The following is a 27909-nucleotide window of genomic DNA, read 5'->3' as shown; positions in this document are numbered from 1 at the left end:
ATGCAGTCTTAGTTGGGGGTGTTATTACTTCATCCTCGAGCTACCAGGAAGACGAAGCTGCTTCAATTGTCTCTTGTCAATAACAATGACGAGGAACAAAATAAAATGCATATTGGTTAGCGCTGTTGCCTCACGCCTCTGGGGCCAGGCCTGACTCCATGCGGTTGGAGTTTGCATCATCTCCCTGTGTCAGTGGGTTTTCTCCAGGTACTCCGGTTTCCCCCTACAGGCTACGGTGAATTATAGATACCAAACTGTGTAAATGTGTGTGCCCTTCAAATGATTGTTACCCCCATCCTGGGTTGTTCCCTGCCTTACGCCCGTAGCTTCTGAAACGGGCATCAGATGGGCACCGAATTTAGACAAACGGGTACAGAAAATGCTCAACGTCCACCAGCTCCAAGATGTCATTTGCATAGAAAGTCGTTCTGGTGCTGCATGGACCAGAAGGGAAGCCAGCAAGCACCAGCAGAGTTCTGATACTCCCAGCGCTGTATGAGTCAAGATGTTTCTCGTTCCACGCTACCAGCATGTGGCATCGCTCATTATAGACAGCAATTACAGCAAGACGTGCCACTCAGCAAGCTGTTAGCTTTGGTATTTCAATTTACCTGTTTACGAGTAAAGCAGAGTTCACTTTCTTTTTAAGACACGCAAGTCTGCAGTGAATTCGCAACGACTCATTCCATATTAATTCGCTCCTAATTTGGCTGGCAAACAAAAAATAATGAAAAAATATATAGATGAAACAGATGGGTGAATTTTCATGAGTTATTCATATCTCGCCGAAGTGTCTGAGACACACCAAGCTAGTTATTAGAGCTTCTACAAAGAATGAAACACATCCCTCTGGTCATGTGTTACTCTGAGAGAAGAAAAGAATTTCAAGCAGGAGAACTTGTGTCAGAATCCACTAATTGGAGTTCTTCTTCATTTTAGTCAATGCACAGAAAAGAAAATATCTGTATAATTAGCACAATACAACAACAACGGCATCTTGGCCCCCTGCTTAGCATTAATTATCTGGGATGAGAGGGATAGCCCCTGAGTTGCAGCACAGACCGGGCTGATAGCCCCTGAGTTACAGCACAGGCCGGGCTGATAGGCCCTGAGTTACAGCACAGACCGGGCTCCCTTCATGTCAGGGTCTAACATCAAAATTTAACTAGAATCACTAGTCAAGAAGTCATGGACATGTAAGCACTAAATATATATATATATATGTATATATATATATATTGTTTTTTTTCTTTAGAATGACGATATGAAAAATAGAAGCAACAACACGGATATTTCAAACCATCTTTTGCATTTTAAAATTGTGTAAACCATACTTTTTAAATAGTTAACAAAAAAAAGAACATACATGGAACACATGAAGACAACACCTGGATATTGAATTAAAATAGAGTTAAACTACACATAACAATGTGTCATATTTTTGTTCACCGCACTATGGAAAAAATTTAGAAAAAAGCAAATTTCAAAAGCACTGGTGTGGAACACTGACTAAAATGCAATTATGCAAATGACAGAGTTCAAAAAAAGCCTATCGCAAAGCAAACATAACTTAAAACACCCAAATCCCTCCCAAAAGCTCTGCTTTGTGAACAGAAAGCTTTACTTTCACGTCGAGCTCAAAAAACTCATTTATTCTGAGAGGCAGCGGTCAGTGGGGGCAGCACAGCCACTTAATTACAGCAGCTACACTGGAACTGACAGTGCGTCTCCCAGTGCGTCTCCCAGTAGCTGGAATACAGCCGTGGAATGTCGACAGTGGAGGGTTTTCACGAAACAAAAGAAGAAAGAAAGGGACAGGACAAAATTAAAGGGATTCAGAATCCTCAATCCGGGGAGGTGGATTTAGGGTAGAATATATTTTATTTTGCTTTCAAAGCGGAGACCAGAGAAATCTCCCTTCTAAGGGAAACAACCAGTACTGGAGCAGGGCTGCGAAAGTGAGGAGGAGCGAGGAAGCATCAGTTTTTTTTTTTATACCCTGGCTTTCGTTTCTACACTTTGGTCTATTTCAGAACCTGTTAAAAGCGTGCTATGTGACGCCGTACAGTGTTGATTGGACCTGCAGGCGTGCATCGCTGTGGTTTATGCGTCACGGCCCCGTTGACACCTGGGAAAGTGCCGTCAGGGTTGTGGAGGTCCCCACCCCCCCACCGGTGTCAGCTGAAGGAGGGGGGTCGGACTTACGTGATAATGAACGAGGTGACGGCGAGCATGCCGGTGAAGAAGCCCCGCTTGCAGTCGGCATTCTTGCGCTGCCGCTGGTGCATCTCCCCGCCGCAGTTGTCGCAGCAGCGGCACATGCAGAAGCAGAGGCCGACCAGGGGCACGAGCAGCACGAAGAGCGCACCCAGCGCCGCACACACCACGAAGCCCATCTCGTAGTAGATGGCCTGCGGAACCACACAGGCGCAGGGTGAACTGGCGCTGGAAGCTTCCGGGTCCGAGGGATGCGGTGCATGGGGCTCAGGGAACGAGCACAGAGCACCAGCATCTACAGGAGAACACCTGCTGTAGCAGTCATGGTTCCGAGAACGTGAGCGAGATGAGAACATGAAGTCTAGGTGTATCGTGAACAAATTAGCAAAACTAATATTACAAATAGGTATAATTTACAGGTTAAACTTATTTATATAACTGAGAGAGTTACTGTAGTAATTCAGGTAAACTACCAAGGGCTTATGAGAGACTCGAACCAACATACTTCAAACACTTGACAATAGATAAAAACAGTTATATTTAGAATCACTGCCTGTAAGTTGTGGTGGAGTTTAGAGAAAAAAAAGTTACCACTAATCAAGTGCAATCCTGAACATACTAGAAAATACAGGCGGAAAAGATATTTGATTATAATTAAGCTGGAAGAAAGGCCTCTATGTTACAAAAGTTTGATAGTGTCATTAGAATGATTATATATATTCTTTTTGCTCATTTCGATTAGAAATGTATATATTCATAAACATGTCCATATCTATTAGCATAGATAAGGCATCTGGCACTATATTGAGTGATTAGCAGAGAACATGGACCCACTGAATATGAACATAAGTCCAACCAGATGGTTGAAAAAAAAAACATTAAATAAAACAATTTCACCCGAATTCTCGTACTTTCATTCTTTGTCACACTGGCAGTACATTCAGTTTAAAAAAAAAAAAAACACATGGATTATTAATTAATTTTTATTTAAAAAAATTAAAAATAAACTTGTGCGTCTGAAAATATTTAACCTTCGCTAAACATTGCTAAAAAGCCCAAAGAGGAAGCACTGAGAATTCTACAGTTTCCTTTCCAAACTGTGAGCAATTTAATATCCAAACTGCTGAAAACAGGAACATCAGCAGATGGTGAGAGGGAGAAGCAACATAGAGGCATTTCTCAGCTGGTGCAGATCCCAGAATCGGGAGCGGAATAAGGCGAGGATGAACCCCAAAGAGAGGCTGAACCCAAAGTGTCTCCTGAATCTATAGCAGTGGGACTCTGCCCCCCACAAGGCTCCCGCAAGGCATGCATGCCCCCGCCCCCTCCCACAAGGCTCCCGCATGGGATGCATTTTCTGACCGAGGCAGGAAGGTAGTCATGGGAAATTTTTTCTCACATTTTATCTCTTTCACTGGAACATGAGAATAGGCCAAGTGAGTGCAGAATTCTCCCATTACCTCTGAGAAATGAGTCAGCTGCTCCAGCACGAATTCTTGTCACTTGCTAGTTTCATGATTACTTAATACTACATCGGTGTTACAGTAGAATTTGATTATTTAATTCAGTGTTTCTCAAAACAGTCCACAGCAACGCCCAAACGGTCCACATTTTTGCTCCCTCCCAGCTCCTAGCATACAGTACCTGAACCAAACAATCAAGGACAAACCAAACGATCAAGAACAAACCAAAACAATCAAGAGCAAACCAAAACAATCAAGAACACTGAATACATGATACAGGAGCACTGGGAGGGAGCAAAAATGTAGGTGCCCCTGAGGACACTGATTTTAATGGATGCAATTTCTCTACACAGATCTTCAAATCTCCTTCCCATGACCACTCTACCCACCCTACATCATGCTTGTTGGTCAGATGATCGACTACTAGATGTGCCGAAGCTGGGGCAGGTGCTTGGACAGCTCGGGGGGGGGGGGGGGTGAGTGATGTTACCTGGAGCGTCAGCACAACGTTCTCGGGCTGAGGCGCCAGAGCGGAGGGAGAGCGCACACGCGAAGCGGCGGCGGCGGCGGCGGGAGCAGCATGCAGAAAACAAAGGCATGATCACGGGTGAATGAGTCATTGTCGAAAGCGAACCAGCACAAAACAAGGCAGCTGTGATTCCCCAAGATGTAAACAAGTAACCCCAAGACAAAGCTCCTCTTTATCAATACTTCAAGTTTACATGTGGTCAGCCAATTTCTTTTAGGCAACCAAAATGTGCTTCCAAATACATATATACAATATATGTACAATATAGTCAGATTCTTAATTTCTTTACTTATAAAACATATAACACAAAAATACTTTGTGGTCACAAAAGACATTTAGAATAGAAGTGTAATGTCTCAATTAATTATCTTGGTGATTCATGTATGGGCTTTAAAATCGAAAGTGGCTTAAGTAAAACCATGGCGCCCATTTAGGGCGACAGTTCATTCCTTTAGCTCCTAGTGCTACCTGTCACATTACCTTCTGATACTGAGCTTGTAGCGTTCCATACTTTTCTTTGGCTAGTTTGGTGATGAGATCTGAAAAGACATAAGGAGAAAAGAAACAAGCTCAGTGGTTTGGAGCGTAAGAAAAACAACCAAGTCAATCCTTGAACAAATTCAAGCCTGAGTATTCACTTGAAGCACACGTAGCCGGATTAAAGCCGCCTTATTGTGAACGTATTACCAGGCTCTGGGAAGTTATGCTGTGAAAGGTTTGATGGATGGCTCAGTCCTCACGACAATAAAGATGTCACTGGGAAGCCTAATTCATATCAGATTTAGAATCATGATTATTGAACCATCGTTTGCAAACAGCATTCGGTCTAATACGGCCAAGCCAGTGTGTAGTCCACAAGGGCGGAGATATGGATTTGGACAGTAGGGATATTTCCTTACCAATGTTATGGGTGCAGCGTGTGTGTTTAGGGGCTTGGGGGGTTCGAGGCTGATTTGGTCCTTACTAATGTTGAAACAAAACCTATGCCCTTGGCAGTCCCAATTAAAGGTACAACAGAACCGGGGAACAGAGACCCCCCCTAAACAGTTTTTCCAGACCTTGAGCCTGTATCCCGAAGCGAGATTTATTAGTCAGCTGGATAACTTGTCGGATTTAAGGTACCCAGGTTTAAATGGACTTTATCTCCGTTCACTTTTAGACCAGACTATCTTAAATCCGACAAGTTGTCTTGCTAACCCAAAACTCCAGCTTGGTGATACAGGCCCTTGCTCAGACAGCTGAGATATCAGCTCTGTTCCAGTTCATTGTGGGAGGATGTGTCAGCCTTCGGGTAACCATGGCAGAAGCCAGACGAGGATAATGCGCATGTCATAAGTGTTCCATGCAGGAGAAGTGGGCAGGGACAAACATGGGCCATGGCTTCCAAATTAGATCTACGCGGGTAAGGATTCCGATTCTTCAAGCAACCCACTGATGGATTGTGTTTGCCGCAAAGTTGGTTGTTAAGTCTAAATCAATAGCTGACTTCTTGCGAGACTTTAAGTGGCTCGCATCATACTTGACACAAGCTTGCTGTTGGAAAAGCTAAAACCCCCCCTGCCAACCCCCATCATGTCCTGTGGCGATTTAATCTGACGCCACGCAGTGTTCTCCAACTGCTGGCAGTTGATAGACGCAGCTTCTACAGCAGCTCTCAGATGCAGCGTGAGCAACAGAAAGTAAGGAGTAAATTGGGACACAAGCAGGAACACAAATGTAGGAGAGAGTGACCACTCACACCAGCAGGAAGACGGGAGCAGCAAAAGGTCTGGTTACATTTATTGATTTAAATTAACTGTTTATTTTAATATGAATATTATTTAGAATCTGACATGTAAGATTTATATATGAGTTTGTCTAATATTCCATGTTTCAATGTGGAGGAATTTGATTGGACAAAATGGCCAAACAGGAAGCAGGAAGTTTCAATTGTTTGGTGTGTTTTTGAAAAACTCACATGGATCCTGGATAATTTGTTCAGGATTGAATCCGCCTCTATCCATTGATGATTATTGGGATGATGCTCCATCTACCTTTTAGGTGAACTACGCCCTACCCATAAATCAAAGGTAACCGCACATTAAATGAAAGAAGGGAATCCAATTAAACACAACACTGAGGAGAGATTTGCTGCGTACAAAGATGCCCTTAAAGCTTTTTATTACCCCAGTGAGTTACCTCAGCTAGCAGGCTGGGTCTGGGTGGCATGGCCCTTAGGAAAATTCACTATGGTTTCCTATGCTTTTATGCAGTAACCATAGTTTTACTATGGTACCTCATGGTACTTTGGTACTACTCATAGTACTACCATGGTGTATCCATAGCACTTCATGGTAACTATGGTACTACTATGGTTTTAAAAAGGACCCAGCAAAGTCCATAGTCATGGTTTCCATAGTTACCCAAAAAACCATGAAAAACGGCAAACCATTGTAAACCATGGTTATTTAATCAAAGTAAAACCATGGTTCATTTTTGTAAGGGGAGGGGGGGGGGCTGGCAAAACCGAAGAATTACATGACCAATTACATGACCAATTACATGACCATAACCAAGAGCTTTCATGCTAATGGGATTGGACCGGGGAAGCTTGACCGTGACAGAAGCTCCACAGCCACCCCACCTGACCAAGCCCCCCTCACGCCACAACATTACTGACATTAATTCTCCATCTGTTCGATCCTTTCGATTCAAGTGGGTACAAGGTTACCCTGAGATTTTCACCCATCCCCCAGGGGGATTCCTATCAGGGACACCGGTAGGTGTGGCCTGTGCATCTTCACCGTTATCTCACAGTCTCACGTGGTCCTCAGGCTACAGGGAGTCCGGAACCTGGTGGGGCAGCTGTTGGGTTACACCTTCAAGGTTGGGCATTCAAATCCTGCTCCATGTGTGTGGAGTTCTCCCTGTGCTGTGTGGAGTTCCCCCTGTGCTGTGTGGAGTTCTCCTTATGCTGTGTGGAGTTCCCCCTGTGCTGTGTGGCGTTCTCCCTGTGCTGTGTGGAGTTCCCCCTGTGCTGTGTGGAGTTCTCCTTGTACTGTGTGGAGTTCTCCCTGTGCTGTGTGGAATTCTCCTTATGCTGTGTGGAGTTCTCCCTGTGCTGTGTGGAGTTCTCCTTGTACTGTGTGGAGTTCTCCCTATGCTGTGTGGAGTTCTCCCTGTGCTGTGTGGAGTTCTCCCTGTGCTGTGTGGACTTCTCCTTATGCTGTGTGGAGTTCTCCCTGTGCTGTGTGGAGTTCTCCCTGTGCTGTGTGGAGTTCTCCCTGTGCTGTGTGGAGTTCTCCCTGTGCTGTGTGGACTTCTCCCTGTGCTTTTGTTGGTTTCTTCCACTTCAACTCCAGGTCCTGCCCATAATTTAAAAACATGTGGTGAGGCAAACTGTCATCTCTAAATTGCCGCTGCGTCGGTGTGTGTGTGTGACCATCCTGCTCAGAGTGTCCCCTGAACTTCCTGGCATACACTCCAGTCTAACACCACCACCCAGTACAGCAGTGCTTCCCAACCCAGTCCTCAGCGACCCTCAGACGGTCCATGTTTTTGCTCCCTCCCAGCTCCTTGTAGGAGCAAAGACAGATAAATTGCAAAGATAGATTGTCTGCAGGCATTGAGAAACACTGCCGTACAGGGTAAGCAGGTATGGTGAATGGATGAATAACGAAAGACGGGCACAATGAAAGCAAATGTGCTCAGTTATTTTTATTAGTATTATTTCCACACTTAATGAATTGGGAGCAGGGACTGCAACCATAGAAAGATCTCAAGATATACAGCTAATCCCAAGCATTCAAGTTGATCCTGGGCAACAAGCTAAAACATCAGGGTGGACGATCAGCTGAGGACCGACTTCTCAAGAGCAAAGAGTGTTTGCATGTATACAGGCAGTTCCCAGGTTACAAACAAGGTCTGTTCCCTTAGTCAGTTTTTAAGTGAAATCCGCAAGTATGAAAAGTAATAACACAGTACATAATAATTATACAGTAATACTAAAAGTAACTACACATACTGTAGCACTGTACTGTACCTCGGGCCGGCGACCCGCTGAAGCATAATGTTAGCATGAATTTGTAAAGCATTTAATGTTATAAATGACCAGGCCACTCATCTCTGATCTTTTTAAAATGAGTATCTTTTGCCGCACCCAGTAGCCATCGAGTAGTGAATGAATAGAGAATGTGTGTTTGTGCGTGTGTGTGTGTGTGTGTGTGTGTGTGTGGGGGGGGGGGGGGGGGGGGGGGGCAGTACTATACAGCTCTGGAAAAAATTAAGAGACCACTCTATATTTAAAAAAAATCTGCATTGTTAAATCCTGGTTTAATCCGGGTTCTGCTGGCAGAGGCTACACTGTGAGGCAGGCTGCTTCCAGGCTCAAAGTTTCTAAGACAGCAGTACATAAGAATAAGGTGAAGCAGGAGGCACTGGGAATGGCCTAAAACCAGCCAGGTAGAGGGCAGGAGTGACTTTCTAATGCCAGAGATGACCGTCAGCTTATCCAGCAGTGCATCATGACTCAGAGGATGACCTCAGGCGACCTTCAAAAGGAATGGGAAACATTAAGTAGTGTGAAGTGCACTGCTAAGCTCTTAGAGGCAAGGAAGAAGTCCTTCATTCAGGCAAGGAAGAAGTCCTTCATTAATGAGAAACAGAGAAGAACCAGGCTGGAGTTTACAAAACAAAATGGATTATTCACAGATGCACACACATAAATTGAGAAATGAGTGAAATTTGCTCTGGTCTCTTGTTTTTTTCCCCCTAGCTGTGTGTATCACTCTCTGCCCCCTCCCAGCTGTCTCATACTGAGACAGAGTGCTGCATCAATAAAGACACTTGGTGCTTGGTGAGGGGGGGGGGGGGGGCACTCCCTCAGTAAACAACTCAAGCCTCTATTACGCAACTGTAAATCTGGTCTGAAGGAGGCGCCTGAAGGGAGAGAAACAGCAGAGACCTGGGGTGGGGGGGGGGGGGGTATAGAGAGAGCAGAGGGGGTTAGATACAGTATACCTGCAGTGAGCATAGGTGTAAATATCACCGACAGGTTAGTGTGGTGTCTGTGTGGGGGGCACCATAAATGGGGGGAAAGTGAAGACGATTTGGAACACAGTTAGATTGGTCTGGTCTGGGTTGGGGTCCCAGTATGATATGCATCCATGGGGCCCATAATCTCTAGAGGTGCCCCACAATCATTCACATTAAAATGACATGTCCGTACTACTGTACTATTTCGACTGTTTACAGCCAATGGTTTTTCCATCACTCCTGAAATCGATTGCTTAGAGATGCTTTTAAATCCAGGCAGAGACAGAAACTCGGGTTTACAGCCGTCACAAGTGACAATGGGATGAATGGATTTTCCGAACCCGCCGTGGGTGGAATTACCATGCTGGAACCACTGGTCACCAGCTACTCCGGCAAACTGCCGCTTGCCATCTCACTACAAAGAATTTGCCCGGCTTGAGTATATGCATCAATGCAGAGAGTCTAACGTAGAAAGTGTAAACATCCTTTTTCCTCGGCTTCTCACATTAGCCTTGCCAATATAATAAATAGGTAATCAATTATAATGCTAGATATTACTATTAATAATATCAGAATCAGAATGACAACACTTTTATTATGCTGGAGGAGATTGTTTATGATTACCGACTGAACAGTACACAGCCACACAAAAAGAGAAAAATAGACATTACACAGTAACATGTAATAATTTGTGTATAAGAATAAATACTTATAAGGATGGTAATTAATAGGTGGGTGGGTAAATATTGCAGTAGGGAGATGCTGTAAATAGACAGATATTGAAAAAAAATAGGTATTATTGCACTTGTGCCCTGATTGATTAATTTCTGTACAAAAAATAATAATGTTGCAGACTTCATTGACATTAACCAACAAACACATATTAAAGTTTAATTAATCATAATTGTTCTGGCGACACCTGATCCAAAAAGATAGTAGACTGAGGAGGGATTTTTTTAATTGCTGGGGGAGATAAGTGATTCATGTGCCTTTATTCTCAGTTTGGTGAGATTGGTTCTACACAACTGCGGTTGTTTGCATCAGTCAGATTACCCGGGAAGGAGAGGAAGACCGTGGACATCGTGTAAGTCTCGGCATTGTCCGCCAAGCACTGTGTAAGATCCATCCAATAATACTCATCTTTATGTCCATCTGTCAAAGGGAGCCAGAAGCCTATTCCAGGCAGCATTTGATGCCCTGGATGGGACGCCAGTATATTGCAGGACATGCACCATGCACACACAATGTCACAAGTTATGGGAAATTGTGAGGCAATAGTTCCCCTAATTACATATTTTAGTACAGTGGGAGGAAACTGGAGTAACTGACAAGAAACAGTACAAAACATGTGAGAAGCTACACACACACACACACACACACACACATACACACACAGGTTTGTAATTATATCTTAACCTTAACAGTATGTAATCAAACAGACTTTTGGCATTTCTAGGTTTTCGATTGCAGTCACAGATTTTTATAAAATTGAATGTCCCCTTGTTTGGACCGAAAAAAATGGTCCCCACAAAGTCAAAGTAACAGGTTTTTATCACAGGTTGCCACAATGTAATTTATATGTGACCCACATGCACAAATGCGCGTGCGCACACACACACAGACACACACACACACACACCAGGATTCCACCCTGGAGGTGTGAGGCAACGTTACCACCTGCTGAGCTGCCATGTTGTGTCATAGCCCCTCCACAAGTGTTGCTGAGCACAGCAATGCTGAAAACCCAGCTATTCTGAGAGGTACGAAGGAAGACAAGCCAAGTGAAGACACTTGCGTTGTGTCCCATTATCTTGGTGCATATTCATGAGCACCCTCTGGTTACGTGCTCTGTGTAGTGGCAGTGATTAGATGGAGATTGCCGATCATAGATGGATCATAGAGCCAGGCAGTGAGACTGCCAGTCTGCTTTCTGGTGAAGGCGGTGTGTCACCAGAGCCCTAAGCATTTCTGAGATCAGCAACACACAGAAGGACAAGCTTCAAAACAGCAAAGCAAACAGCTTTCAAGTGGGGACAACTTGTGCAAAATCTAACCATAAGATTTCAAGTCATCTATTTCAATCATTCGACTGAAAAGAGAGAATTTTAAAAATATTTAGTAACACTTGAAGCTTGTCACGACCGACGGGATGAAGGGCTTGGGGGCAGGTGTGGTGGAGAAACAATTTTATTGAACTCAATGAATAAAGGCTGGAAGTAAACAGGATTGTGAGGGATCAAAATGGGGGAACTGAAACAAGGTAGGACACAGGCAACAAGAAGATACGACATCAGTGACTGGACTAGGGAACACAGGACTGGGAAGCACGTATATATGAGACTAACGAGGGAGCTAACAAGAGGCAGCTGGGAGCGGTTAACACGAGGGTTAAGAATGAGAGGCAAGACAATCATGTAACAGGTGTGGCTTTTTAGGGTCACGCCAGGGAGGAGACAGGAGGGTCAGGTGGAAATGGCGGGAAAGATGTGACGAAGCTGTCATCTATAATGCCTTATAATGGTCAGTAAAAGAATTACAGAAGTATTACAGCATATATAATGCACTATGAATACCTACATAATGCATTATAATGGCCAGTATAAGAACCAAGGACTGTATATTGTACTGTAATATGAATGTATCTATAATAAATGAGAGCTTCATGAAGCATTTGTAATGCATAATAAACATGGCTAAAATGTGTTATGTCTTTTTTATAAATATTTATAGCCATGTTCATAATGCTTCAGGAATGCATTATAATGTGTTATGAATGTGTTCATAGATTCTTATTGCCGTGACATTCATAGAAAGTGTTACCCAGAATTTTTATCCCAGGGCTTCAGAAACAATCCAAAGCGAAAACATTTATATAGATGTGACCTGTTTTCCCAGGGATATGTGTATATTTTTACAGATAAAGGATTTTTGTTTTGCTCAGCTTTGGCAAAGAGACAATAATAACGATCACCAGAGGTGAGGAGCATTAGGGCTGGAGAAATGCTGCGTCCTACCACACTGTCACGCTATACTGTACCCCGGAGGCACATCACCTCACCAACATCACACTCTATCACCATACTGCAGAACACTTGTTTTGGAGCAAGAAACCTGGACAGCATGGTATAAATAGCCGTCCTCTGTCAGAGGTTGCTGGGAAAGCAACACTAATTCATCGCTATGTACCAATTACTGATAAATCATTACATCCAATTTAGAGTCCTAGTAACTAATTAACCACTAAGTGCCAGTCAGTTGTTTGAGCTAGATACAGATCAGATACTCCTTGTTCCTGTTGTTCATGAATGTACTTAGAAGTATAAGTATAGTATACTGCAGTATATTCCACAAACCACTCATCAAATATCAGTACAGACTCTGGTTGAGGAATCACTCTGCTGCAGATATAGATTTGCTTTCCCACGGCTGGAAAGAACTATGCATATTTATTCTGACGTTGACGGGCTGCTTAACACACTCCTCCACTACGGCAAGTTCTAGTAGAATTCCACCAAAAAAAAAGTGCGTCGCATTGAAAAGCTTTCTTCTTTCGCATTAATATTGATACTAATAAAAAACAGAATTAGGAGCTTCCAAGAAGTCTTTGAAAACACCTCTAGACAAAAATAAACATACACCCATTATCATAAAAAGTAGGTTTGTCCTGGACAGTGCCCAGCGTAGCAAACCTTAACCTGGGTATCCAAAAAACATCTCCGAGATCCAAGACGGCGTGTGAGCTCTGCATCCAGCAGCGAGCACAGATCTCAAGCCAAGCTTCAGGCTCCCATGGACATATGGGGCTGTTGCCTTTAAAGGTGATATGAGGATATACACTGTGGGCAAAATTGTGGAAGCACCTAGTTTTGGTATTAGACTTTAAAAATGACTGCACAAATATTGGTGGTAATGTTTAAAAACAATCAATGAATGTTACAAATACATTGGATGATTAAATAAGTAACAGTTGAATAAAGTTCTTTAATCTCTAAAAATTGGAAGTGTTTCCACAATTTTGCCTACTAGTGTACCTGTAATATAATAATAATAATAATAATAATAATAATAATAATAATAATAATAATAGAATGAACTAATATGGTCAACTTCGGCAATCAAAATCCTAATATCACAGGCAGGCATAAATAATAACCACTGAATTTTTTATTTAAATGATTGGGAAAAAAAAAATGACCACAGAACATGCAAACTTCCACTACCAAAGTACAGATGACATGTGAATGCTAGCAATCAGAGATCAGACAAAAAAAGCAAGCAATCATAAGAGCAGCCTGAGACTCACAAAAGAAGAAAGAGGAATTTAATGAAAGGAATTCCGCAATGCCAAAACGGAGAGGGCAACATTTTGGAAATGCCAAAAAGACGGAAACCCAAGCGAAATCTATTAAGGACTTTTCCACTCAGATGTTCAGCTTGACTGCATGAAAGCCATCATCTGCCCAGTATGGCGGGAGTGGGTGGCATGCTGGGTAATCGAAGAACCAGCGAGAAAGCATTTGGCTGCAGCCCACTGTTGACATGCCATCTATTTAAACAAGCGGAGAGGAGTGATATGAGTCATAGCTGCAGGCGTGTGAGCGTGCGGCTGCCTTCACATAATGCCACACACTGTATTTATTCACCAGACTGCAAAATGAACAGCCACCCACCTCATCTCCCGATAAGAAACATTTTAACCACAAGTCTTATAGGAAAAAGATACTTCCAGCTGGTCAACCATGAATGTTCCACAACCTCTTATCTGGAAATCGGCCGCAATGAACTTGGTGGCAGGAAGTAAATGATGAGAAGTAGGGACAGGGGTGCCATAAGGGGGTGTGGGGGTGGGGGGGGGGGGGGGGGGATGGGGGTAGTTTGGACGATTCCAAGGACCACTGATTGACAGGGGCCCTAAAAATGTTCAAACATAATTAGATTGGCCTGGGAACACCCAGAAAGGCATGGCAGCCCATCACAGGCTATACTTACCCTCAAATACAATGACTTTTAGAAATCCCAATCCAGTTTGGCTAAGCATACATTTCTGGACTGCAGGGAAAAGCTGGAGCACATGGAGAAAGAAGATCTGAATGAAAAAACAAACGAAAAACACCTGTGGGATGTCCCTATCCACCCCCCCCCCCCCCCCCCACCAGATGTCTTCGATGAAATATTAAATTTGCCTTTAAATGCTGTGGGAAAAATGCAAACCTGACGTCTGTGGTTCTGAGATCCGATTACACGAGTGTCAATACTAATTACAATGAGTGCGACAAGCCAGTGACAGTCAGCTGGCAGACGGGGGAAGGGAGGGATCCAGGAAGCGGCCCTGGGGGTGAATGGCTGGGGTCAGAGTGCATCTGCTATGGTTCCTCACCGCATCTATGCTGCCCCAGCAGAAAACCATGCAGTCAACACTGGGGGGGACCAAGGCCGTAATTATAATATGCATTGTGGGGGGGGGGGACTTTGTGAGCACCTCTGAATATTGTGATATATATTATGATTATGGCCTTTGCCAAGCTGCACAAAGGCATTCACAAAGACTGTGTAGGCCTCTACGGAAAAAAAAGTGTTTAATGAAGTGTTTCATAAATTATGAAAAGAAAATAATATATTACTACAGGCAGGACCCCGGGTTACGAATAAGAGTCCAATTTGTAGGTAAATCGAACAAAATAATAATACAGTAAATAATAATGATAATAATAATGCAGTAATACTAAACGTAACTACAAATGGTACTGTACTATACTGTAGCCTACTATACTGTACTATACTGTACTATACTGTACTATACTGTACTGTACCTCGAGTCGACAAACCACTGAAGCCACGTGATGTTTTCACAAGCTTTACAAAGTAGTGCGTGCGTTCGTTATGTACCATGGTATTTCTCTTGAATTTTTAGTATAATATAATATAAATTACGGCTGTCCATTCGTAAGTATGAGTTGTCCGTAAGTTGAGCCGATAACCTTTAAATAAGTTGAGCCATTAACCTGCCGAATGCCTGTATACACTAAATATTAATTAACACTGGTGACTGAGCCGTTATGTATTACTATGAAATACTGTACAAAGCCAGCCTTTAACACAAAACAAATCACAGAATGTATAAATAAATACATCAAACAAATTGCAACCCTAGTAAAACGCTTTTTTATTATGTAAGATCATTAGAAGTTATTTCGGCTCCTCTGATAAATCGCAGTGATCCAAAGCGAAGTGTGTTTTATTATTACCTGGCCTTCATCCAAAAAACTCCCCACAATCCCAGCTCAGTTAAAACCTCCTGACCTGGAAAATGTTACATCACACCAGCAGCCGTGTCACTTCAAAGGCGTCCTTTGTAAACAGAGCGAAATGCAATAATGCCTTAATATGTTAGCCAGACAGAAACTTCAATTAGGTAACACTACCTCTTAATTCATCCACGTTATTACACACGCGGGCACACAGACACTTGCCTTTCAACTGCATGCAGAAGCTGGCAGCAGGCCTATCTGAGAATCATCTCCATGACAGCAATAAAATTCTTTATAACTATAATTAAACCCACTTAGTGCTTCCACGAATAAAACTCAATCTAAAATTCTTGCTTTTTCCCTCTATATTCCCCACCAATCCTTGCATCTTTTTTTCTATATTCCCCACCAATCCTTGCATCTTTTTTCTATATTCCCCACCAATCCTTGCATCTTTTTTTCTATATTCCCCACCAATCCTTGCATCCTTTTTTCTAAATTCCTCACCAATCCTTGCATCTTTTTTTCTATATTCCCCACCAATCCTTGCATCCTTTTTTCTAAATTCCTCACCAATCCTTGCATCTTTTTTTCTATATTTCCCGCCAATCCTTGCATCCTTTTTTCTAAATTCCTTACCAATCCTTGCATCTTTTTTTCTATATTCCCCACCAATCCTTGCATCTTTTTTCTATATTCCCCACCAATCCTTGCATCTTTTTTTCTATATTCCCCACCAATCCTTGCATCTTTTTTTTCTATATTCCCCACCAATCCTTGCATCCTTTTTTCTAAATTCCTCACCAATCCTTGCATCCTTTTTTCTGTATTCCCCACTAATCCTTGCATCCTTTTTTCTGTATTCCCCACTAATCCTTGCATCCTTTTTTCTGTATTCCCCACCAATCCTTGCATCCTTTTTTCTGAATTCCCCACTAATCCTTGCATCCTTTTTTCTGTATTCCCCACTAATCCTTGAATCCTCGTTCCAGCACTGAGAGCCTTCCTAGTAATAGGTATTGGAGATGTTATCTGTATCCATCAATCACCAGAACAATTCCCCTCATTATACTGAACAAGTTCCATTGATAAAAGCTCTTTAACAACAAAGTAACATGTTGTGTCATGTGACAATACTATATGTAAGGAGTCTTTGACTGAACTGGTTTAAAAAAACGGCACCAACAGGGTTGGCTTTAGCTATAGGTAGAACTGGCAGTTCCCTAAGAGCTGTGAAATCACCTGCACTGTGGATAGGGTTACCATACATCTGGGTTACCCTGCACACATCCTTTTTTGGGCCCTAGTCCAGGCGTCCGGCCGGCATTGAGCACTGCAACTCATATGACCCAGTGCTGCGAGTTACAGTGGAGTAACAGAATGTAAGAAAATGGCACCAATTTTCAATGTGCGGCAGCTACTCGGTGTCATCACACAGCGTTTGCAAGGCTCATGCACACGTTCACTTTAAAAATTAAATGATATGCACATCCCTATATGTCACACTGCTCACTGTTCCCCTGGAGGCAAATTGTTGCTTTACAGGGTAGTTAGGGAACCCTCATTAATATCCATGACAGAGGCGCTACCTTAATTGGTCGGTGAATGTGAGAACTCATTAATATTAAATCTTTTTCGACTCACCAAATACGGTAATCCCCAGCTGCGGAGGAAGTGGAATGATCATCAATTTTGTAGGTAACAGCGACCCCTCTAGTAAGGCTTTGCTAGGGCCCCTGGAAAGGCAGAGCGGGCCCCTGGAAAGGCAGAGCGGGCCCCTGGGCACCCAGATTCCTGACAGTGTGAGCAGCACCACATCCAGGGACCTTCATTAATGTGCCTTCGCAACCGAGCACAGATGTCAAGCGAAGCTGAAGCATCTTAAAGTAATCTCAGTTTACACTCCTTCTCTTGGATAAATTCAGGAAGTTTGAGGAAAACTCCACAAAATCCTTATTCCTCCCACAAGGCTAGTCCAAGGGTTATTCCAAGAATCCCTACTATATTTTCCATTCACGAAAAAATGTAAAAAAAAAAATGACAGAAAAAGCTCCGTTTCAGGGTAACCGAGCACTTTGGTGGTCGACACCAGACAAATGTGCCAGCTGAACTTACGGAATATACATCGCATCACAGTGCTGGCCGAGGGCCCGGCTATTCTGCACCTCGATGCATCTACACTAGTGGCCAAGATCGTGGAAACATTTCCAATATTTAGAGATTGCAGAACTTTATTCCGTCCACTCCGGTTGCTTATTTAATCGCCCAATGTTTGATATTTCTAACATCCTTCGACTGTTTATGAACATTATTTGCGTGGTGGTTTTTAAAAATGCTAGGTGCGTCCACAATTTTGGCCACTAGTGTGTATGTTTACAGTGCTTATTTATGCAAACGGGGAACACCTCACCCAGTACCAAGGGTGTCGGTAGGTCCCATCACTCAGGGCTAGAGCCCTGAGTATTTTAGCCCCGATGACCAATCCTCCATCAAAAACAAAAAAAGCCAAACCCCAGGTAAACTTGACTTAGCCCCCGATCTTTTCAATAGCTAGAACTGGACGCGTTCCCCGATATTACAGAGAGTTTGGGGAGACAAACCCATGAAAGTAAGTCAACTTATGTTTGTATCCCACATGCCAGTTAAATACTTTGAGTAATGTGCCCAGAGTGATGCTCTGGGGATCCTAACACAGGCCTGCTGCACCAGATGTGTTTGGCCATTGAAGCAGATGGGGGGGGGCAGGCTCAGCTTTTTTAAAATTATTTTACATCAGAGACCCCTGGACTTACCAGAAGAAAATAGACATGAGATGTCAAAAAAATTCCATCATCATAAAAATGCTTGTTCACACTCCACTGGTTAAGATTATAAAGTCCTCTTCGTTAGTGCCACTTGATTTACTCCGGCAATTTCACCTGCAGGCAGCCATGAAACATTTTCATCCCCTTTTCATCCATATTTACCCTTTCATCCTTCCTGTGGCAATAATTAAGCTATCCAAGCTAACGGCGTGGATCACGCAATGCACTTGCGGTATGTGAAAAACGTCTTATGCAGCGAAAAAGCAAAATTGTTGAAATAAAGCTTTGCCACGCAAAAAGAGTCTGTTGTTCATTGTTCTTCCCAGTTGTAACACATAAGACTCTTATCCTTAGTGACTGTGGTTCAGAGAGCAACTGCTTTAGGAATTAAAGAAAATACTCATCAGTGTCGCCTTTCTCAGGATCACGACCTTTGCATGATGGTGGGATTTGTGTGTTTCAATGGTCCACAGATCTTTGTCATAAGGTAAGGCTCTCTCGGAGAGCAGTTTTTTGTGGAGAGGTCACACACCCAGAATAGGATTACAGGAGCCATTCTGAGAGGCAGGACTGGGGGGGTGACATCTGCTGGTGGGCTCATAGTGGCCAGACCACCCATGTAACCCAGTCTGACCATGTGGAACCATTTTGTGGACAAGGTCAAAGGTGAGGGTCAGGTGCAGTGCCATTTGGGTGTCAAGAATGAGGAAAGGGCCCAGGCGGATTAAACCCTAGTGATTTTGGGAGATAGGTAGTGCTGGGCATTTCAGGTCCAGAAGCTACAAACTCAGACCAGGATTTTGTTTCTACCAAGCAGTTGAGTACTTGAGTACTGACTCTTATTGTTCAACTGGTTGGTGGAAACAAAATCTCGGTCTGGATTTCTAGCTTCTGGACCTGAAATGCCCAGCACTGGGGACAGGATTGCGACCTTCAGGGGACAATCTGCGCCTAGTGAGGGAGTAAAAGATCCTTGGATCTTCTTCATGAGTGCCAGCAGGAACGTGACTTTGACAGGTGGATGGGCTGTTGACTGCTGATAACGGGGTGGGGGGTGGTCAGTGGTTGTGAAATGAGTTAAGTCATCATTCGAGGCTCATGCTCTCTCAGTCGATCTACCTCCCAAATCCTGTGGGTACTAACCAAAGGTATCGAGTAACCGGAAGCTAAAATGATGCCTTCCTGGGTGGTGGCTGGGCACACTCTCTGCGACAAGGTAGGGAGTTTGGAAGATCCAGAGAGACCTTGAGATAAGGCTGCTGCACCTTCTGATCGAGCAAAGATCTCGGAAGTGACCCGGGGGGTCTCATAAAGGATCTGTGCCCTGGGGCAGACTCAGAACACACTGGAGAGGTTATGTCACCCAGCTGGCTTGGGTAGATCTGTGGATCCATCAGAATCAGCTGAAGTCTGCTGCCTTGAATATATAGGCCAGCTCTGCCCTGCAGAGGAGTGGTGTGATGATAATGATGATCTATGAGTACATGATATTTTGCATGGCTAATAGCAACGGTTTTAGAGTTAATAGAGTTATACTTTTTAATTAATGAAAGCAGGCCCGGACTGCATAATTACAGGAATTTTAAATTCATGAAGTTCAACGTAGCCAAAGATCTGAGCCTGTTCACTGACACAAGTAAAACTGCAGCAAAGACCAGAATGGTGACTGACATCAGACAGTGGTCCTGAAGGGTGAGAATGGTCCCTTTAGGATGTGAAATCTTCAGCGTGCACATGGAAGCAGTCAGGCCAGCACTAAAAACAAGTTAGGGAGCATCTCTTACAACCGCAGGCCTTCCTTCTGCATTTTCCATGCAGGCCTACCTCCGAAATCTCAAACGTGTATTTCAGAAAATGTATTCTTCTCTATGGTGGTGCAGTGGTTGCACTGTAGCCTCCCATCTCTGGGACTGGTGTTGAAGCCCCCAGCAGAGTTCTGGGTGTGAGGAGATTGCATGTCCTTCCTGTGACGTCGTGAGATTACAGAAGATAAATGGATGGGTATTCCTGTCCAAATGTTGTGTAAACTAGTTTAGACTTCCTCACTGTTCTGAGTTGAAGCTTTTAATCTCACATATCTAACCAAAACCTAGTAAGAGAAACTATTTGATCTAACAGAAACCTCCAATTATATTCAGCAAGGTGGTTGCTGTTGCCTCAAAATATATGAACAAAGGCTTTAATATCCCTCCTCTAATACTGACAGTAGCTTTAAGCAAATATCAAACACAAATAATTCATGTAAAATCCCATTCTTAGAGCGGAGGCCTGACGCACACTCTTCTGGCAATGAAAAGCGTCATTCCCATGAGTCAGCTTTGCATCATCTCAAACAACAGATTCCCGTTCCCTTGCCGATTGCTGTATGCAGACGGAATGACTCTTGGTGACCACGCAGCGGTAGGACAGATGCATTATCGGCCCACACGCCTGGGCGCCTCCCTCATTTCACAGAGGGCCCTCGTGCTTCTCAGACACTTCAGATGATGTCTTTGCGTAACACTGTTTTCTGAGGAATAAATAAACGAGGATATTTATGAGGCAGGAGAACTGATAAGCAGGGATAAAACACAAGCTGGACTGAGGATTTTTCATCGGCATCTTTAGCCTGATGAATATAATCCAGCGCGCTCAGTAGTAGCAACGTATGAAATGTTGCATATACCAGCAGTTCAAACTTTCTCACCTTTCCCTGAATCCAGTTCACTGTACCCAGTCATCTAACCCATATCTAGTAAGTGAAACCGTTTTGAGTAAAAGAAGCCTAAAATTCAGGTCAGCAGGTCGGCGACTTTCGTTTCGTGAAATGAGGAGAAAGGCCTTAGCATGCCTACTCTAATAACGTCTTGCTATAAGCAAATATCATCTATCGTTCAACTGTTAATATGTCAGATAAATAACGCTAAAGGACTCTGTGACGATGATAATCACCGGTTTAAAAAAAATAACAAGTTAGAGCACATCTTATATATTCCTACAAAGGGAATAAAGTTTTAAAATTATGCTATAATAAACAATCAAACCAATCAGCATGGGGTGGGGGGGGGGTGACATAGATTTGAGTTCCCAAATAATTAAATTGTAATTGCGGCACTACAAGTAACCTTTTAAAGATAATGTAGCTAAAATGATCCATCAGGAAGGGCTTAACAGTCGGGCTTTAATAACCAGAATCGTATCTCTATACCACGTTCAGTCCCGTAAGTCCCGTGAGGCTTTGGCCATAACCAGGCATAGCAAGGTGTAAAGGCGGTGGACAGACCTACTGCCCGTGTTAGATCTGCTGGACAGGAACTAAAAAACACACCCAACCATGGGTCCTCAGTACCAGTGTTTCCCAATCTGGACCTCAGGGATCTGCAGAAAGTCCACATTTTTGCTCCCCTCCCAGTAGGGAGCAAAAACATGGACTGTCTGGGTCTCTATGATGCCACTGCTCTCTATGATGCCACCTATTTACAGTTCCAATCCATATTTACAGTACATGTGCCAGTCAGCTGCCTATAGTCAGCTAACTCATTCCTCTCATAAATAAAGGCCTCATAAACAATAAGAAAGGCAATAATTAACACAAGTGAAATATACAACTTAAAAAAGTGGCATATACAGTGTGTGTAAATGGAGAACGAGAAGACAGTTTATTGTCGCTCGTTTTGGTTTTCCAGAAAGTTCTAAGCAGTACGTAAATCGGATTCTGATCTTACCTCAGAGAGAATTATCTGCCAAAGGGATTATCTTCTTAAAGAGGTCTCAGGGTTCGGCAGTGATTTGGTTCTTCTGTGTGACCAGCCCACCCCCCCCCCCCCCTAGTAGTGAGGTAATCTTACATGCTGTCGTGGAAGTTGTCTTTGAGAAATGAAGGACCTGACCTGACAAGTATTTACACACAGTAACCAATGGATGTGAACACACTGCATCGGGCATTTAAACGACTTTACACGCCTAACTACAACGTTTGTTATTTTCCGTTTATTTTATTTTGTGGTTGAATGAATGTGAAGAGAACCTCACAGGTGACGACTGAGCTGATTTTGTTACAGAGGGATCTGCTTGAGAACGTGCATTGAATGTGAGCACCTCCGGATCCGGCTGTAAGGTTTCACAAGTTACGTTATTAAATAATACGATGGATGTGGATACTGTAAGTAAGTCTAGTCTGCCCTATTCACCTCCCGAGAGCATAAGAACTCTATCCTCTGGGTGGGTTCAGCCTTAACCCCCAAGGAACACTACACCACGACAATTTAAAACTTTACATCAGCCTCTATTATTGCATGGGTTACCTTTTCCAATCACAAAGTATATGAGCATTAATTACACAAATGAATTATTGCACTTGAATTGCTTCTTATCCTAGACTACCTGTACCTGGTCGAATTACCTCAATCTCAGCACTCATTTACATACCATTCATCAAATACAGAAAATTCAGTGTTTTATACTTCTGTGAGGTAATAGTGTACCGACAAATCCGGAGTCTATCCCTGGAAGCCTAAGAAACAAGTCATAGGACACCTTTGATAGAATTTCAGTCCATCACAGAGCACAAACATGCACTATGGGTAACTTTGAGAAGCCAGTTAGCCTAATTGCATGTTTTTGGATTGCACGAGGAGATCAGAGTACCCAGAGAAAAGCCACACCAAATCCCACGTGTTCCCCACTGCACCACAATGCCGTCCACATCACACTCATGGCCAAAACTGTGGAAACACTGTCAGCTTTTAGAGATCGCAGAACTTTACTTATTTACTTATTTAATCGTCCAAAGTATGATATTTGTAAAATCATACATTCGACAATAAAATATGCAACTGGAGCAACAGTTGAATAAATTTCTGCAGTCTCTAAAAGTAGGATGTGTTTCCACAATTTTGGCCACATAGTGTATCTTCTGAACTCAAAATATTGCAGAGAGAATCTCAGAGATTAGGAAGCCAGGAATTCAATGCACCCTGCAAGGTAGTGGTGAGCAAATCAGTTTTAATTAAAAGAATTTAAAACATATTTCTACTTAAACTACTCCTGTAATTTTAGCAGAGGCGGGCAGGGAGGCTAATTTCACAGGCCCAGCTATGTGCTAAATGACTTTCCCTCCACACAAATAATGACATTCATTTATGCAGGGGGGCTAATCTGTCCTCTTCCGTGTCAGATTACCGAAGAGGCCGAGGCGGAGCAGAGGCATTAGGGAGCAGGGCTCATGTCACACATGTTCTTTCTGTGAAGACACTGGCAGGTGGCCGCACACAGTCACATATAAAACCAAATTCACCGTAGCATCGAAATCGGGTTGCTGACTTCTGTTGCCATAGCAAATCTTAATTAACAATGCGCCGCGCTCCATTCCACAATGGAATGTAACGGCTGTCCGAAAACTCCAAAACCAGGACGCCTACTTTCATAACGAAATCAGTGAATAGCTTTTAATTAACCCGGCTAATTACACTACAGACTGAGTAACGAGTAATGGAGTAATTCTAAGTACTGATATCATACTCATGGAAATCCAGCTTTTCTGCACTGTGCGCTCAGCTTGAACAGTTATAAGCCAAGAGGTATCCATTGCTGCGCGTGGATTTGTTTTCATCCTGCAGCCTCAACACCAACTGCACCACACAATGGCTTATTTAATGGGAATTCACATACAGTATCAAGGCACAGCAGTCTGTCTGCTCCATATAAATTATATAAATCTAGTACTGTAACACAGTCGCGGTTTATAGCCCAGGCTGCATGCAAGATTAATTCCTAACACATTAGTGCGCGGCTCGCAATGTTTTTCATGGAATCCTATGCATGTATCTTCATTAACAAATGCCTGAGGTAAAACACTGCATGCAAGCAGTGGGTATTAAAAATGAAAATGTCACGAGTATGGGGAAAAAAAATAAAAAATACTACACAAAACAACAAAAGAAAAATCTGAAATGCTTTGTTTTTCGCTCGCTGATTAATTCCTTTCACTGACTGCTGAAATAATTATTGGAATTAAAATAGTCACCCTGATCTTGTATTTCCTGTATTCTGTATAAGATTTAACAGGACCACATGCAAAATACAGCACACTTTCTGCATGATTTGTGTGTTTTGCTGTATTATTTATGTTAAGGTCTTTGGGGGACTCAGGCGATCTGTTCAAAGACATTAAGAGCGCATTCGACGAAGCTACTGATGTCGCATGCTTATCATATGATAGATTATGTGTTGCTCTTCGCATTTAGACTGTCGGACGGATATTTGGCTGTGAGGAAAACACTCTATCTAAAAAGCTTCAGCAAATACGCGGAGCCACACGCCGGCAAAACCCTGCATTGTAAGCTGCCTTAGTCACTTCGGTCGAAACCGTCTGCTGACACGTGTATTTATTAATTTACTTATTGCTTAGCAGAGACTCTTACTTAAAAACGTAAGACCCCACAGTTTTCCAGTTTACCCACTAATGTAGTGGATAGTGTAGTATATTATACTAAAATTCATCTAAGATAGCCTACTCTCATCTTCTACATCTTGGCCAGAAGATACTAGTCCAGATCTAACAGCTGTCCTAAATATTGTTCTCAGAATAAAAGCCTTTCTTTCATTTATGGAGAATTTTCCGTTTCCATTCCGGAGCGCACGTCCTAATCAAACGTATATGCATGACGTTCATTTTCTCTTTCCTCAGCTGCCCAACATCTGTTCTTCTGCCATCTGGGAGAAAAGCAACCATTTGACAGGAAGCCCAGATTCAATTCACACCAACATTTAAATAAGACATTGATAGCACATAGGAAAACGTAACACCGCGTTGGCACGCTTCCTGACAGCAAGTTTCCTGGCTAAAATTCCTAATTCCTATGACCGCTGACTTCAGTACAATCCAAGGGGCCCCATACAACGCAATACCTTTAAGGCGTAGCAAGGGAGGAAATTCTCTAGGAAGTTCTAAATGAAAAAAAGAAGAAGAAGAAAAATAATTATATATACATATATGTAATTGTGCTGTGAAAATGGACTTCATGAAGCACACAGCGTACTAAGTAGCATGCCTCTTCACCATTCATTTACACCTAGTGGACCATCCCTTGCTTCTCTGAATAGCACTCGAAAAGGACAGTCTGTTTTCTTCCCGCAAATTAAACAACTCGGACTAAGCGATATATTAATGCCCCTGTGAATACAGGTCAGGTGGCACATCTAAAAATCACCGACGACACTAATGTGTGCCTTAAGGCCCTAAAATGGTTTTGGACACTTAGGGGCCTTTGTGGCAATACCAGCCCCACACAAAGGGATTATTGGAGTTCACTTTGATGTGACTTATTATTCCATTTTATTGCTAGACGACTGAAAGACTATTTAGGAGTTACGTCACAGGCTGACTGCGACTTCTGTGTCATACAGAGCAGGAAAGACAAAGGGAAACACAATAGGACAGTAGGTGGTACAGTACAGTGGGTAGAGTGTCTGACTCAGTGAAACCTATCGTAGGCGCTAATCCTCTTGGGCACAACTGTTGTATTGTCTTAAACAATAAATAAAGATAAAATGAAAACAAGACTTATTACAATGATGATCTATTGGCTTTGATGGCACATGACAGGAAGCGATGCATTTGTTAACTGGTTTGAGAGCTGATACAGGAGATGGCATTAACGGCGTCATGGACTAAGGGACTCAAACAAGAATTAAACCCTTAAATTTAATATGTAACTTGATTTCTACAATGGACCCGAGCGCAAACAAATTAATAATAAGGTCAATTACGTTAGTCAAATATCAATAACTGAAATAGATTTGGAGGTGATTAACAGGATGTTGGCGACCGACACTGACCACCAATCACGCCGTCGGTTTACAGTCAAGCCGCCGGTGACCTGAGCTTAAACGAGCAGCACAAAGCTGGTGACAAAAGCAAACGACATATGGCAGCCCAGATTATACGATTAGCCAATCAGACAGGTGACTTGCCAGGCTACACCTAATCGCAGGATTCTCTAATTGGTTGCAGGTGATGAAAATGGCACTGGCTTAAAGCTGTTTCAAGTGGACACCTGCCCGCCTTTTTCTCAACGGCTCTCTGCCTGCCTACTCAGAACAGCAACTTATGACATGACAACATATTTAAAGAACGACTTCAGAGCTATTTTGAACATGAGACTTTGCACTACAGTATTTGACACTGTTTATAATTTTGTGTTTGTTTATTCTCATACCTGTTATCATTAGTCAGAAGGCAACTTAAAAACTTGTTCCCAGATATTGTTTTATAATCAATCGACGCTTCTGTTTTGTTATTGGAATTTGCAATATAGCTACTAGTCGTAGACGCCGTAACTTTGACAAAGTAACGGTAAACTTCCATCATGCGATCACTTTTAATTGCACACCGTGACATACTTTTTTCGGAAAGACCAGTTAGGGGAGCCATACATTCCAGCCAGCGCCAGTCAAAGAGTTTTGGGAACAACAGCTACAGCAAAGCTTACCTCTGGGGAATGGGTTGGGTTGCACCACATACAAGAAAGCGTGGACCATGTGAAAGAGAATCCCTATGGGTCCTGGTTCATAATAGGCATGTGTTTCGTAAACTCCGGAGGGAACGAACCCAAAATCCAAAGTTCCTGACTGTGAGTCTTGATCAGCTGCCCGGAGCTCACTGGAAGCTGAGCCCAGACAGAGCAGAATGACTATCCCCACTTTCCCAACCATGACAAACAGCAGACAGGTGTACCAGAGCAGGACGAAAATCAGCTTCAAAAACAGCAAAGAGTGGGAAGAGGACTGTCTTAGGAAGGTTAAAAAAAAATCCTATTCAACTGGAATCTGTGTCGGTTCTAAGTGCACAAAAAATGAAAAACAAATAAAGTATTCCAAAACGATGGACAGAAAAGTTAAGTTGTGCTCCTAAGGGATGAGGAACATCTCCCCCAGGACCGATGTCTTGCCAGCAGGAGATGTACAGCGTCACTCCCTCCTCTCTGCTCCCGCGTTCTGAGAGTGCTTTCCACCAGTGCTGAATGGATGCGAGCCTCCGTGAGTGAGTGAGGGAGTGTGTGCGTGTGCGCAGGAGTGTGTGCCGACGGCGCTCTGTGTGTCTCTGTGTGTGTGCGTGCATGTGTGTTACCCCTGGCAGTGCAGTCACTGCGGGAGCCACAGTGGCAGAGGAATGGATTGCAGTGGTGAAGTGGAACCTTCAGCAAGCTGGACCTGGTTGGATATTCCTGAAGTGGGAAGCACAACAGCCTCACAATGTCCGTCACATCAACAGGGTACACAAGCTAATTTACTTAGCATCTCAGCAAGGTAATATTTCACTGGCATTTAAATCTTACCATATAAACCAATCCGACCAGTAAAGTTAAGAGAAGGTTAGTTTATTTTTCCTGTATCATGTGGTTTGAAGCTGATGAACACCAGGGATGCCAACTTTCTTCAGCTGGCTGGCGTGAGATTTTAAATTTCAGACAAGTCTGCACACATTTACGTGTATATAACAGTTTTATTACCTTGTAAATAGTCTGTAGGGTTTACAAACTACCCCAGTGCTTTTGATGTAGCTCATTTTAGGTTTAAAATGGAATAATATACATTTGCCGTAAGATTTCTTGCGTGAGCGTCACGCCAGATGTGTGAGAGTTGACAACCCTGTG

At 43.1% G+C, this 27909-nt stretch overlaps 1 protein-coding gene across 9 annotated transcripts in view; it reads right to left on the bottom strand.

Moving 5' to 3' along the window:
- LOC111837418 (prominin-1-A) overlaps nt 1–27314 on the bottom strand; it is a 55816-nt gene extending 28502 nt beyond the window's left edge. For 5 of the 9 annotated variants that reach the window (XM_072707159.1, XM_023799459.2, XM_072707161.1 and 2 more), the window contains exons 1-3: nt 26746–27313; nt 4690–4748; nt 2206–2411 (exon numbers count right to left, since the gene is read on the bottom strand). In XM_072707159.1, the coding sequence (XP_072563260.1) occupies nt 2206–2411; nt 4690–4748; nt 26746–26968 (488 nt within the window). In that variant the 5' untranslated portion in view covers nt 26969–27313. Of the gene's footprint in view, nt 1–2205; nt 2412–4170; nt 4198–4689; nt 4749–26745 lie in introns of all 9 variants that reach the window. The other 4 variants (XM_072707158.1, XM_072707164.1, XM_072707162.1 and 1 more) reach the window with 2 other exon arrangements.
- Between the last annotated feature and the right edge of the window lie 595 nt (nt 27315–27909).

The sequence above is a fragment of the Paramormyrops kingsleyae genome, chromosome 25, assembly GCF_048594095.1.
Source record: "Paramormyrops kingsleyae isolate MSU_618 chromosome 25, PKINGS_0.4, whole genome shotgun sequence".
Lineage (NCBI taxonomy): Eukaryota > Metazoa > Chordata > Actinopteri > Osteoglossiformes > Mormyridae > Paramormyrops > Paramormyrops kingsleyae.
The sequence above is the reverse complement of the archived record's forward strand: the minus strand, read 5'-3'. Positions and strand labels throughout refer to the sequence as shown.